General features: G+C 38.7%; 1 protein-coding gene across 4 annotated transcripts in view; it reads right to left on the bottom strand.

Annotated features, from left to right (window-relative positions):
* ARIH2 (ariadne RBR E3 ubiquitin protein ligase 2) overlaps positions 1–14,625 on the bottom strand; it is a 62,462-nt gene that overhangs the window by 46,074 nt on the left and 1,763 nt on the right. For 2 of the 4 annotated variants that reach the window (XM_049861899.1, XM_049861900.1), the window contains exons 2-4: positions 13,118–13,179; positions 11,149–11,509; positions 9,907–10,055 (exon numbers count right to left, since the gene is read on the bottom strand). In XM_049861899.1, coding sequence (XP_049717856.1) covers positions 9,907–10,055; positions 11,149–11,412 — 413 coding nt within the window. In that variant the 5' untranslated portion in view covers positions 11,413–11,509; positions 13,118–13,179. The remainder of the gene's footprint in view (positions 1–9,906; positions 10,056–11,148; positions 11,510–13,117; positions 13,180–14,625) is intronic. The other 2 variants (XM_049861901.1, XM_049861903.1) reach the window with 1 other exon arrangement.

Genomic DNA, 14,625 nt, shown 5'->3' with positions numbered 1-14,625 from the left:
AAATATAGAGAGAATTGTTGAAGATTTGTTGGCAGAAAAATTCCCTGATATCATAAAAGATGAGAAGATATCTATCCGAAATGCTCATCAAACTCCAAATGAGGTAGATTCTAAAAGAAAGTCACCAAGACATATTATAATCAAACTTGCCAAAACCAAAGATAAGGGGAGAATTTTAAGAGCAGCTAGGGATAAAAGAAAAGTCACCTACAAAGGGGAGTCAATAAGAATAAGCTCGGACTACTCGGCAGAAACCATGCAGGTCAGAAGGCAATGAGATGACTTATAAAAAGCACTTAAGGAAAAAACTGCCACCCAAGAATCATATGTCCAGCAAAACTGTCTCTCAAATATGAAGGTGAAATTAGGAGATTTCCAGATAAACAGAAGTATAGGGAAATCATAAAAACTAAACCAAAAACTACAAGAAATACTAAAGGTAGCTCTTTGGTTAGAAGATCAATAATATCAGGTATCAACCCAAGACTACAACACTGGACAGAGCAATCAGATGTCAACCCAGAGAGGGAAATCACAAAAATAAAACAAGATTAAAAAATGCTCAAAACAGCGAAACAGCGATGTTACTATGTAAAAGAAGACAACATTAAAACAATAAAGAGGGACTAAGAAATACAGTCACAGATCTTTCATATGGAGAGGAAGACAGGCGATATAAAGAAATAAAAGCTCGGTTTAAACTTAGAAAAAGAGGGATAAATATAAAGGTAACCACAAAGGAGACTAACTACCCTACACATCAAAATAAAATACAAGAAAAAAATAGAGACTCAGGAGAAACAAAATCAACAACAAATAAGAGGAAAAGATAATACATAAAGATAAACTACTTAGCATAAAAAATTAAGTGGGAAAAAGAAACTGTCAACAAAACACACACACGAAAAAAACACCAAAATGACAGAACCAAATTCACACCTATCCGTAATTATGCTGAGTGTAATTGGACTAAATGCACCAATAAAGAGACAGAGAGTGGCAAAATGGATTAAAAAACATGGTTTGTCTATGTGTTTCCTACAAGTGACATGCCTCAGACTGAGAGCCACAACAAACTAAAATGTAACGGATGGGAAAAAATATATCAAACAAACAACAATCAAAAAAGAGCAGGCGTGGCAATATTAATTTCTGACAAAATAGGCTTTAAAGTTAAATCCACCACAAAAGATAAGGACACTATATAATGACTAAAGGAACAATATACCAGGAGGATATAACCATATTAAAAATTTATGCACCCAATGACAGGGCTACAAGATACATAAACTCTCATAACAGTATTGAAAAGTGAGATAGACAGCTCCACAATTACAGTAGGGGACTTCAACACACACTTTGGGTGAAGGACAGGATATCTAGAAAGAAGCTCAATAAAGACATGGAAGATCTAAATGCCACAATCAACCAACTCGACCTCATAGACATATACAGAACACTCCACCCAAGAGCAGCCAAATATACTCTTTTCTAGTGTGCATGGAACATTCTCTAGCATAGATCACATAATTAGGTCATAAAGCAAGCCTTAGCAGAAACCAAAACATCAAAATATTACAAAGCATCTTCTCTGACCCTAAGGCCATAACAGCAGAATTCAATAACAGAATAAGCAGGAAAAAGAAATCAAACAGTTGGAAACTGAACAATACCCTCCTCAAAAAAGACTGGATTATAGAAGACATTAAGGATGGAATAAAGAAATTCATACAATCCAATGAAAATGAAAACACTTCTTATCAGAACCTTTAGGACACAGTGAAAGCAGTACTCAGAGGTCAATTTCTATCAATAAATGCACACATACAAAGAGAAGAAAGGGCCAAAATCAAAGAGTTATCCCTACCACCTGAACAAATAGAAAGAGAGCACCAAAAGAAACCCTCAGGCACCAGAAGAAAGCAAATAATAAAAATTAGAGCAGAATTAATTGAAACAGAAAACTGAAAGAATTAACCAGACGAAAGATGGTTCTTTGAAAAAATTAACAAAATTGATAAACCACTGGCCAAACTGACAAAAGAAAAACAGGAGAGGAAGCAAATAACCCAAATAAGAAATGAGATGGGCAATATTACAACACACCCAACTGAAATTAAAAAAATCATATCAGATTACTACGAAAAATTGTACTCTAACAAATTTGAAAACCTAGAAGAAATGGATGAATTTCTAGACACACTGCCTACCTAAACTTACACAAACAGAGGTAGAACAACTAAATAGACCCATAACAAAAGAAGAGATTGAAAAGGTAATAAAAAAAAAAAAACTCCCAACAAAAAAACCCTTGGCCCAGATGGCTTCACTGCAGAGTTCTACCAAACTTTCAGAGAAGAGTTAACACCACTAATACCAAAGGTATTTCAGAGCACAGAGAAGGATGGAATACTCCCAAACTCTTTCTATGAAGCCAGCATATCCCTGATACCAAAACCAGGTAAAGACACCACACACCAAAAAAAAAAAAATTTACAGACCTATATCCCTCATGAACTTAGATGCAAAACCCTTCAACAAAATTCTAGCCAAAAGAATTCAACATATCATAAAAATAACTCACCACGACCACGTGGGATTCATACCAGGTATGCAGGGATTGTTCAACATTAGAAAAACAATTAATGTAATCCATCATATAAACAAAACTAAAGACAAGAATCACGTGATTTTATCAACTGACGCAGAAAAGGCATTTGACAAAGTTCAATACCCATTCACGATAAAAACTCTCAGCAAAATAGGAATAGAAGGAAAACTCCTCAACATAATAGAGGGCATTTATACAAAGCCAACGGCCAACATCATCCTAAACGGAGAGTGTCTGAAACCATTCCCCTTGAGATCAGGAACCAGACAAGGATGCCCTTTATCACCACTCTTATCCAGCATTGTACTAGAGAGGTCCTAGACAGAGCAATTAGGCTAGATAAAGTTATAAAGGGGATCCAGATTGGCAAGGAAGAAGTAAACGTATCTTTATTTGCAGATGACATGATCTTATCCACAGAAAACCCTAAAGAATCCTGAAGAAAACCACTGAAGCTAATAGAAGAGTTCAGCAGAGTATTCAGATACAAGATAAACATACAAAAATCAGCTGGATTCCTCTACACCAACAAAAAGAACATCGAAGAGGAAATCACCAAGTCAACACCATTTACACTAGCCCCCAAGAAGATAAAATATTTAGGAATAAATCTTACCAGAGATGTAAAGGACCTACATGAGGAAAACTGCAAAACACTACTGCAAGAAACCAAAAGAGACCTACAGAAGTGGAAAAACATACCTTCCTCATGGATAGGAAGACTTAACATTGTACAAATGCCTATTTTACCAAAAGCCATCTATAGATACAATGCAATTCCGATTCAAATTCCAACAATTTTAATGTGATGGAGAAACAAATCACCAACTTCATATGGAAGGGAAAGAGGCCCCGGGTAAGTAAAGCATTACTGAAAAAGAAGAACAAAGTGGGAGGACTCACTCTACCCGATTTTAGAACCTATCACACCACCACAGTAATCAAAACAGCCTGGTACTGGTACTACAACAGATACATAGACCAACAGAACAGAATTGAGAATCCAGAAATAAATCCATCCATGTATGAGCAGTTGATATTTGACAAAGGCCCAATGTCAGTTAAATGGGGAAAAGAGTCTTTTAACAAATGGCGCCGGCATAACTGGATATCCATCTGCAAAAAAATGAAACAAGGCTCATACCTCACACCATATACAAAAATGAACTCAAAATGGATCAAAGACCTAAATATAAAATCTAAAACGATAAAGATCATGGAAGAAAAAATAGGGACAACGTCAGGAGCCCTAATACATGGCATGAACAATATACAGAACATTACGAACAATGCAGAACAGAAACTACACAACTGGGAGCTCCTAAAAATGAAACACCTATGCTCATCCAAAGACTTCACTAAAAGAGTAAAAAGATTACCTACAGACTGGGAAAAAGTTTTTAGCTACGAAATTTCTGATCAGCACCTGGTCTCTAAAATCTACATGATACTGCAAAAACTCAACTACAAAAAGACAAAAAACCCAATTAAAAAATGGGCAAAAGATATGAACAGGCACTTCACTAAAGAAGACAGTCAAGTAGCTAACATACATGAGGAAATGCTCATAAGCATTAGCCATTAGAGAAATGCCAATCAAAACTACAATGAGATTCCTCTCACCCCAACAAGGCTGGCATTAATCCAAAAAACACAAAATAATAAATGTTGGAGAGGATGTGGAGAGTCTGGAACACTTATACACTGCTGGTGGGAATATAAAATGATACAACCAATTTGGAAATCGATTTGGCGCTTCCTTAAAAAGCTGGAAACACAACTACCATTGCTGGATCGTATTCTACCATACGATCCAGCAATCCCACTCCTTGGAATATATCCTAGAAAAATAAGAGCCTTTACACGAACAGATACATGCACACCCATGTTCACCGCAGCACTGTTTACAATAGCAAAAAGGTGGAAGCAACCAAGGTGCCCATCAACAGATGAATAGATAATTATGGTACATTCACATAATGGATTACTATGCATTGATAAAGAACAATAATGAATCCAGAAACATTTCTTAACATGGAGGAATCTGGAAGGCATTATGCTGAGTGAAACTGGCCAGCTGCAAAAGGTCAAATATTGTATCACACCACTATTATAAGAACTTGAGAAATAGTTTAAACAGATATGAAAATATTCTTTGATGGTTATGGGAGGGGTAAACGGATTTTCACTAATTAGATAGTAGATAAGAACTATTTCAGCTGAAGGGAAAGACAACACACAATACAGAAGAGGTCAGCACAATTGGACTAAACCAAAAGCAAAGAAGTTTCCTGAATAAACTGAATGCTTCGAAGGCTAGTGTAGCAGGGGCAGGCTTTGGGAACCATGGTTTCAGGGGATGTTAAGTCAACTGACACGATAAAATCTATTAAGAAAACATTCTGCATCCCAATTTGGAGTCTGGCATCTGGGGTCTTAAACACTAGCACGCGGCCATCTAAGATGTATCAATTGGTCTCAACCCACCTGGAGCAAAGGAGAATCAAGAACACCAAAGACAGAAGGTAATTATAAGCCCAAGAGATAGAAAGGGACACATAAACCAGAGACTACATCAGCCTGAGACCAGAAGAACTAGATGGTGCCCTGCCACAATCGATGACTGCCCTGAGAGGGAACACAACAGAGAACCCCTGAGGGAGCAGGAGAGCAGTGGGATGCAGGCCCCAAATTCTCATAAAAAGACCAGACTTAATGGTCTGACTGAGACTAGAAAGACCCTGGAGGTCATGGTACCCAGACCTTCTGTTAGCCCAAGAGAGGAACCATTCCCAAAGCCACCTCAGCAGACAGGTATTGGACTGGACAATGGGCAGAAAATGATACTGGTGAAGAGTGAGCTTCTTGGATCAAGCAGACACATGAAACTATGTGGGCTTCTCCTGTCTGCAGGGAGATGAGAGGGCAGAGGGGGTTAGAAGCTGGCTGAACGGACATGAAAAGAGAGAATGGAGGGAGGGAGTATGCTGTCTCATTAGGGGGAGAGCAATTAGGAGTATATAGCAAGGTGTATATAAATTTCTGTATGAGAGACTGATGATCTGTAAACTTTCACTTAAAGCACAATAAAAATTAAAAAAAAAATTTTTAAACATAAATTCAAAGATTAGGACCCAAGTGTGGGATGAGAATAACCCTTGATTACACATAGTACCCATGATTCCTAAGGAAATATAAAAGTACAAAAAACAGACAAGAATGAAAGCAGGCTTTGACTGTAATGAAGAGCTGCTTTTCTGGAAGGCAGTAAACTTGTTGTTTGTGGTGTCAGGTACACAGTGAGCACACAAAGTCAGTGATGACAAACTTTTTCAGCTGGCATAATAGGGACAACTCCAGCACTAATTATACTTAAGGAATCCTCAATGTCACTCTGGACATTTCTCATCTCTCTCTTAAAAATAAATTTTTATGTCAGGAAAACTCACATCAGACTTCCAGATTAAAGCATCATGAAATATGTCAACACACCCACTACCAGCCAACTATGAGAAACACAGGAATTTAATCTAGATTCTACTTACATACAGGCATGCAAAGAAACCTGATGTGAGATCACAAAAATAGAAATCAGACAGCTACTCAGCACACAAACACTCAGCTTGAAGGTATTTCCCATGAGTAATGACAAAAAAAAAAAAAACCCACAACCATTATTTGGTTAATTAATAAATATGTAAATAAATAAAAAGTCTTAAAATTCACCTATACCGGGAAACAAGAAAGTCAATTTAATAATTAAAATTGAAGTCTTCGGCAAACATTATACAAGAACTCGGGAGTTATATAAATAAAAGCTAAATATATTTTGTACTAGGAACATCAATTGGTCACGTTACAAGTGACAAAAGCATGGAAACCAGGTTGTTTTGAACACAGAACTACAAAGATTCCCGTTGCACTCAGAGTTAGAAGCCCTGAAAACTCATTATAATTCATCTACAAAGGGGTAAAGTGATCCACAGAAGAATCTGAAAAAGATTTTCCAGCCACATTTTGCTAACTAGGAAACACTAGATTTTAAAACAAATTTAAATAAGCAAAAGGGTGGTAGAATAGGGTGTTCTAGGGGAAATTTTCCTCTCTCTACTGCTGCTAACTAAGAGGTTGGCAGTTTGAATCCGCCGGGTGCTCCTTGGAAACTCTGTGGTGCAGTTCTACTCTGTCCTACAGGGTCGCTATGAGTCCGAATCGACTGGATGGCAGTGGGTTTGGTTTTGGTTTACTGCAGTTAACAATTCAGAGAGCAAGAAGTATAGTAAAAACATAATAATCAGCTTATTTCTCCAAACTTATCTGGGAAACACAGGCTTGAGAAGTAAGCACTGAATAAGCACTCATATGCTGAAGAAGTTTTAAAACTCTCTTCCTTTCCTGTAATAGTAGAGATGCCTCAGGCTGCATTCATGATCCTCCAAATGTTGTTCCCTTTTACCTATACATCTTAGTCTGTCACCCCAGCCCAGAAAATAACCTTCCCACCCGCATGCTCATAACCCTGTGGACACTGCCCTTCTACTCCACCCTCAAGGATCTCCTGCCTCAAAGCAAAGCTCAGGTAGCTCCCTGCAGAGCTTCATGGGCTAGATCTAGCCCAAAGTGGCCTATTTCTTTTCCCTCCTGAAGCAATTGGATGGGACCTTCAATGATACTCTTCCCCTCCTGTCCACAACCCTAACATGTGGCTGTGAATGGGAGCTTAACAGCAGGAGACATACTTGGCCCACTGCTAACCAAAGAAAGTCCTGTCAAGGGCTCTGTCCAGGGCTCTACTACGGCTGAGCCCCTTCTCAAGCAGCTTGTCAGCAAACATGTCATAAATTCCACAGCACAGTATTAACAGGGTTCACCTGACTAACTGGTAAAATTCTCGACTAACCACTGTACCTTTTGCAATAAAAATGCCTGTTTTTATCGGAAAGGGCCTCTCTCGTCTGTAACAATAACAGTAATTTTTAAAATAAGTTTCATATAAAAATAAGTATGGCATGTAAAAAAAGGTTGACTCTGTTTTCTTTAAAGATTCATCCGCGGTCACTAAAAATATTTATCAGAGATTTTTCCCCTCCCCTGCAACACAATACCTCACTCAGAAATCACTTCATTTCTCACAACTACTCCATCTGCATAAAATTATAACTCATTCTCAAATAATGGTTCTGTGGTATCTTGCTACGATATCTGAACACCAATAGTTCCCACCCCCCCCACCCCCCGCCAATAACGGATAAACATTTCTCTGTTCTCGGCCCCGATCTGATTTTCTGAGCACCTTTCTTTCTCCGGATTAATGATCTTACTTATGGACTGGTCCCAGGACACATACAGGAAGTTATCCACTGATACCAGAAGCTCTCACTAAACCAAAAGTCTAATGTCCCAGACATTTGGGGTTTTTCTACTTAAGAGACTTCAAATTCCAAAAGACAATAAGAGGCTCAACTTTAGGTTATACCATTGCTCATCCACAGGCAACTGCTAGCATACAACAAATAACACAGATATGACTATCAGTGAAAAATTCAAGCCACTCCTCAAACTTGGATGGCTTATGTTCATAGCCAGCTGTTCATGATGCTATAATTGTAAACTACATGTGCACATCGTTATTTCCTCCTAGCCAAATAGCACCTAAATCATATGAACGAATTAAATATCTCAATCTGTCGGTGGTTGTGAAAGCAGCATCATGACACATGGGGGAAATCAGTGGTGCAGAAGATGACTGGGTAACTATCACTATCAGCCCCCACCCTCAGACACATGTAACAGGGAACCCTGAGTTGCCAAGGCACCAGTGAACACCATTCTGTAAACTCAGCACTTGAAATACTCCAACCCACCCTCAAAAAATACTAATTACAAAAATAAAAACAATGGTAGTTGCAAGAACAAACCTGTTTACTAGCCAGCCTGGGAGAGAAAGGCTGTGTATGATTCCTTCTCCTTCACTCTTAATGAAACTGCTCTGCCTAGCCTCCTTGGTCAAGTTCCTGAGCCACTTAAAACACTACTGAGTCTCTTCACATGCGGCCAAACCACCAAAAAAGCCAGGACCCTTGCTGCCCAGTCCCAGAAAGGAAATGGGTATTAACACGCTCTTCAGTGAGGTCCAGGAAGGGAAAATATGTCTTCTACCATCATCTAAAGGAACCCTGGTGGTACAATGGTTAAGTGCTTGGCTGCTAACCAAAAAATCAGTGGTTCAAACTCATCCAGGGGCCTTGTAGGAAAAAAAGACCTGGTGATTCACTCCTGTTGAGATTACATACAGCCTAGGAAACTCTATGAGGTAGCGCTACTCTGCCATACAGGGTTGCTATGAATTGGAATCAACTCAATGGCACACACCACCACCACCACCTAAATTTTTGTGGATTATTCTTCTCTTTGCCCCACTTTTTCTTTAACCCTTTCCCTATTTCAACTTTTTTCCACCTCTTTTTATTCCTCCATCTCTGTTCCAAATTATTTTTGGTCCTTCTCTTCATGGTCTTGAGGACAATGCCCTTCCACAATGGTAGAGAAAGATGTACAACAGGGACTAGGGAATCTGGCTCACAGATTCCCTAGTAGGGAGCTGACCCTACAACAGCAGCAGTAGCTACTGTTATCAAAACCCACAAATATCCAAGAAATTATTCAATAACTACTATGGATGAAACAATGTGACAGGAATGATAGGGGAGACAAGGTATAAAGCCATTTCTGCCCTCCAGGAACTGACAATCTAGCTGGAGAGATAATGGAAAAATACATGAAAAGGTAAAACAACAGAAAGTAGTCAAAAGACTGCAATACATGACTGAACACACATGGGTTATAATGTTTGGGCAATATGACTACAGGAGAGCACAACGACTGTGTTCTAGGGGCTCTCAAGGAGACTCACCAAGAAAAGCGTAAGGCAGATGATGAAGAAGCCCTGGGCGTATTAAAGGCGAGGAGTGAAGGGAAGGCCTTCCAAGAGGATGACCATATGTCAGCCTAGTAAGAATAAAGGATGCGTGCCCGGGGCCCCTCAGGTGTTTCTAGCAGGGCAGGAAAGTCTATACGAACAACTTGACAAACTGGGAATTTCTGTGCATAGATGGGCACATCCTGATGGACTTGGTCAACTGGCACTATCCACCACATATCCACATACCTGAAAACTCTTTTTCTAATTTTAAATACCAACAGTGTGTATAATCTGACAATATGGTTAAAACAAATCAAACTAGTTGACCAGTAAGGGAGAAGTGTGCACAGTGAGGAAAAAAGGGACCTGATACCTTTTTTCTACCAGGGAAATGCCCTCTGAAGGCAGAGGTCCCAGCAGGTCTGCCATAGCTACAGTGCAGAAATCCCAAACCCAAAGGTTCCATGGGTCCTCAATCCTCAGTTTTCTGCTGAGCACAAGAGAGGAAGTCTGCAATCGGTTCTAGGAATGAGTCACAAAAAAGTTTTAGCATTTAGCTTCCAGCCAGTAGCTAACAAAGCCTTGGTAAGACACTCTGAGTATCTAATGCCAAGGTATTAGCCTCTCCTGACCACCTGAAAAAAACCCCTAAACTAGTAGGTAAATCAACTGTTACAGAAAATGATACATGGCATATCTTAGTTATTTCCACTTAAATATCAACAAGAGAATTTACTTGGTTGAAATCATGCCGATGTGCCCTTGACCTTCAAATTAAGCAGACAACAAAATCCATGTAACAGTTTCCAGAGGAAGGTCAGCAAAAACAGTGAAGTAAGGGAAATACCCCTACTTTCACAGAATGGCCAACCAATGTTAGAGGAGAAGGAAACATGATGGAAAGTTGTCTAAATGCCCATAACAATGTAAACAGCAAGGACAACTGGCCTGAGGTGTAAGACACCAAAAGGTATACTAATTTGTGTTAAAAATAAGATTCTTGCTGGAATAAGCAACTTTGTTCATTCTTCAAAATTCCCATATTTACCACTTAACCCATTAAAATCAATGAAATACAAATTATGAGAATTTCGTTTTGTCCTAAATGTTGTTAAGATGATCTCTTTCAACATTAGACATCAGTCATCAGTACAGGAAACAAGTGAGCACGTCAGCCCAGAGGCACTTATTATTCAGGGCAAACCAGGGGGATCTGGCTGCTCTCAAGACATCTATCAGTCACTCAAACCTGGTTGTGTAGAAGATGATGAAGATCACATCTTACGTCAAAGTTTCCTAAGACTCACTTTCTGAAACAAGTGCTATTCCATGCAAATTTGCCACTCACTATGGCACTTCTGGTCTGTATTTTCTAAATATACCTCACCACCCCTTTCTAATTCTTGGTGATCTGGGAATCCGAGGGTCTTAAATGTTTGTACATCAGAAAACAAAGTAAATGTAACAAAGGTATTCCAAATTATGCACTATATACTCAAATTTGGTTTCAAGCTAGAGGGCCATTCAATCAGTCTGGAAAAGTCAATGGTTAACAACAGCTCATCCTTAGATTTGACTAGGGGAGAATACACTTAGAATTGGCAACACTGCTCACCTTTAGCACAGAGGCTAAGCTGGTCATGTGCTCGTTGAGGGCACCCTCCGATTCCTTGTAGGTCAAGCAAGTAAACTGGTACTCCTCAGGATCAAAGGCATCGGCCCCCTGCTGCTCCACATCACTGGCTACTCCCACATAATAGTCCTCTATGTCCCCAGGGTCCTCATCTTCTTCTTCCTCCTCCTCCTCCTCTTCCTCACAGTTTGGATCATAGTCCTCTTCGTTGCTGTCAGATCCCTGGCTATTCATGTCCACAGACATCTTAGCATCCAGCCAAGTTGCAGATCAGGAAAGCAGTTGCTTTTTCCCCTCCCCCCAAACTTTACTGCTTTCTCAAAAGCATTAGTGTTTATGTCTTCTAAAGGAGGAAAAGAAAAAAACAAGTGTTACTTTTTCCTCATGAGAAGTTGTAATAGAAACCATTCATGAAGAATCAAAATGGAACAGTAATGGCCCTACTCCAACTATGGCATATTCCAACTCTGGTTTTATCCTGGACACCTCAATATCATGCCGCAACCAGGTTTACTGGAGGGAAACCATCTCTGGAGAGGCAGAAGTGGCTGTCAATGCACTGGTAACTTCACATGAAGTGCCTGGCCTGAAATGGCAAGGCTGTCTGCTCTATGTCAATAAGTCAAGTTCCCATGGACTTGTCCTTCCCACCTGAGTCCTTAGGGAAGAAGCATATCCCCACAGGTGACTGCCCACACACCCAAAGATTTAACTACCAAGGTTTAAAATTTCCTTGTCATCGCTGTGTGGTTACATACCACATAAACAGGGACAAGAGTTCCTTCCCACTGCATGTAGGAAAAGAAATTCACTGCTTCACAGACATCACTCTTAGATATCTTAAGAACACATACATAATTAATAAAGAAAAATAAAAAAAACCACATAGCTCCTCTTCTGAGTTGCAATTCAACATCCTCCTCTAGTCTATAAAATTAAATAATTTTTCAGTTTTAAAGAGTTTTACCGATCTTTTAAAAGGAATACTTAGAAGCAAAGAAGCTGACCCAATAGCAAAGGAACAACATAGATATTTTGTCTTAGCAGGATCAAGGCTAGGGAAAACTCAGAATCTACTCAGGGTGAAGAAATAAGAGTTCAAATGAAACCAGCTACTGAAAAATCCTCACAGATAAAAATGTTACTTAATTATATACAAATAACAAGAGAACATTAGCTTAGAGAGCAAAACAGTCACAAATCCTAACCTTATCTCAGAAAAGATTTGTGGCAAATACCCACTCATTTTTCTGCATGCGTACTATTTCAAGCGATCATTTGCAAAGAACAATATCGACTAGTTATGTAAACCTAAAAACAAATACGCACATACACACTGCCGTCGAGTCTATTCCGACTCATGACGACCCTACAGACAGAGCAGAACTGCCCTACAGAGTTTCCAAGGAGCACCTGGTAGATTTGAACTGCCGACCTTTTGGTTAGCAGCCGTAGCTCTTAACCACTATGCCACCAGAGTAGGACCTTAAAATGCAGGAGCATTTAGATTGGTATGTAAACAATTTAAAATAAAAATCTGGATTAAATACAAAAGCAAACATAAAATCTATTTGCAGCAATCTCTACTAAATAAATAAAATAAACCCAATCATTATCTAAAACAAAGATTAAGAATGAATGCACACTGAGTACGTAATTAGCCTAAAGGACTATAAGCCACCTTTTTTTATAATATTGTAAATATATCACTGGCTCTTCATTTGATTGTTAACTATAAACGCTCACATTATAAAAAACTGCATTAATGATAAACCCAAACCAGTTGTTGTTGATTCCAACTGATAGCAACCTTACATGCAGCAGTGTAGTATCTGCAGTTTATTTGACACTTAACAAATTGTTCTCTACGGTGGAACCATCTAATCCCAACTGAACTTAACTACAGTATTTTCCCTTCAGGAGAAAAAGTTCATCTTTGAATTAAAAATACCTGCAATTCTTGAAGATCTGTCAGGATGATGGCACCCAAATATTCTGTCATATGATTTCCATCTAAAATGAAAAGAATTATATTTTTTTTAAGTTGGTACCTTGCTTTTGCAAATTTTTTAACAAGGAAACACATTTAAAAGGACAAGTAAAAAGGGACCAGAGAAACTATTAAATTCATTATTCTCATATAGGTTTCAATAGAAATTCTCATATCATAATTACACTGACAAGAACTACAGACTTTATAAAAAAAGAAAGTACTCAGAGTAAACAACTGACAATAATTTAACCTGGGGTGTTGTTGATGGAAATAGATGTCCAATTCCCTCCCATGGTTCGAAAGCCCATCTCCTTACTCCTATCCTTCAGATTCCCTAAGTTAACTGCCACGATTTCAATCCTAAATGTTACTTAGAAATTGATAAGCCATTCAGTTTCTTCAAGGAAAACTGTAACTGACTTAAAAAGAGAACTCTTACTATAAAGTCACCTCTACTCTGGTAATCAATTGCAGAATACTGCCAATATTTCAGATCTCACTTTACTCATGAAAAAAGTTATTTTTCAAATAAAAAATCTCCCCAAAAGGATGGCAATATTAACACTAAGCTATAGTGAACACCCATTTCCCACCTCTCTCCAGACAACCTAGGGCCATTTGGCTTCCCAAGAGACACAGATCTCACTACCCATAACTAAATAAGTACCACTTGTTGCTTATTCAGAAATTTTATTTCTACCTGCTTTTTTTTTTACCCTTTAGGATTTCTTGGAAAACCTGAGCTTTTAACTTCCAAAGAAATACTTCAAACATAGGCAAATATAAACTAAATGATTGTGGGAAACTATTTCCAAAACAGCAAAAGAACGATCGATTTTTTCCAGCTTTTTTCTTTTATACGTATTTTATGTAAAATGCTGCTTACAGGACAAATGCAATCTGTAAATATTGCTCCAGCCTACAGAAATTACCACAGATTATTTAATTTCACATCAGACTCATTCTCATTTAATCTTTACAACCCAAAAGTGGTTATCTACCATCCCCTTCTTACAAATGAGGAAGCTATAGTTCCGGAAGATTAATTTGCCCAGAATCACACTGCTGGCAATTAGTGAAGCCCAGCGTCAGACCTTCACCCCACCCAAGGCCTACAGGATTTCACAACCCCCAATGTCCTCCCAGAAAGCCTGATACTGGCCACAAACTTTCGCAAAGACCTTCCAGATTCACACCAAAAAAAGAGTAAGCTTTTCACATTCTCTGGGCTCTTCTGGACCCACAGGCTTCTCACCAACCCAACATTCAAGAAGGGGAAAAAAATTCCAGGCTCTCCAGAAGAAAAAAGAACTCCATTTCCTGAGCATTCTAGATTCAGAATTACAAAACTTAATTTTTAACCGTTTCAAAATTAAGTATCTGTATTTTACTTAAAAGAATGCTGAACTTGCTCAAAGGGACCAGTATGTATCGCCTTTATTGACAGAACGTTTTTGATTCCTTTG

Source organism: Elephas maximus, chromosome 20 (assembly GCF_024166365.1).
Source record: "Elephas maximus indicus isolate mEleMax1 chromosome 20, mEleMax1 primary haplotype, whole genome shotgun sequence".
NCBI classification, from domain to species: Eukaryota; Metazoa; Chordata; class Mammalia; order Proboscidea; family Elephantidae; genus Elephas; species Elephas maximus.
This window is presented reverse-complemented; position numbering and strand designations above follow the sequence as displayed.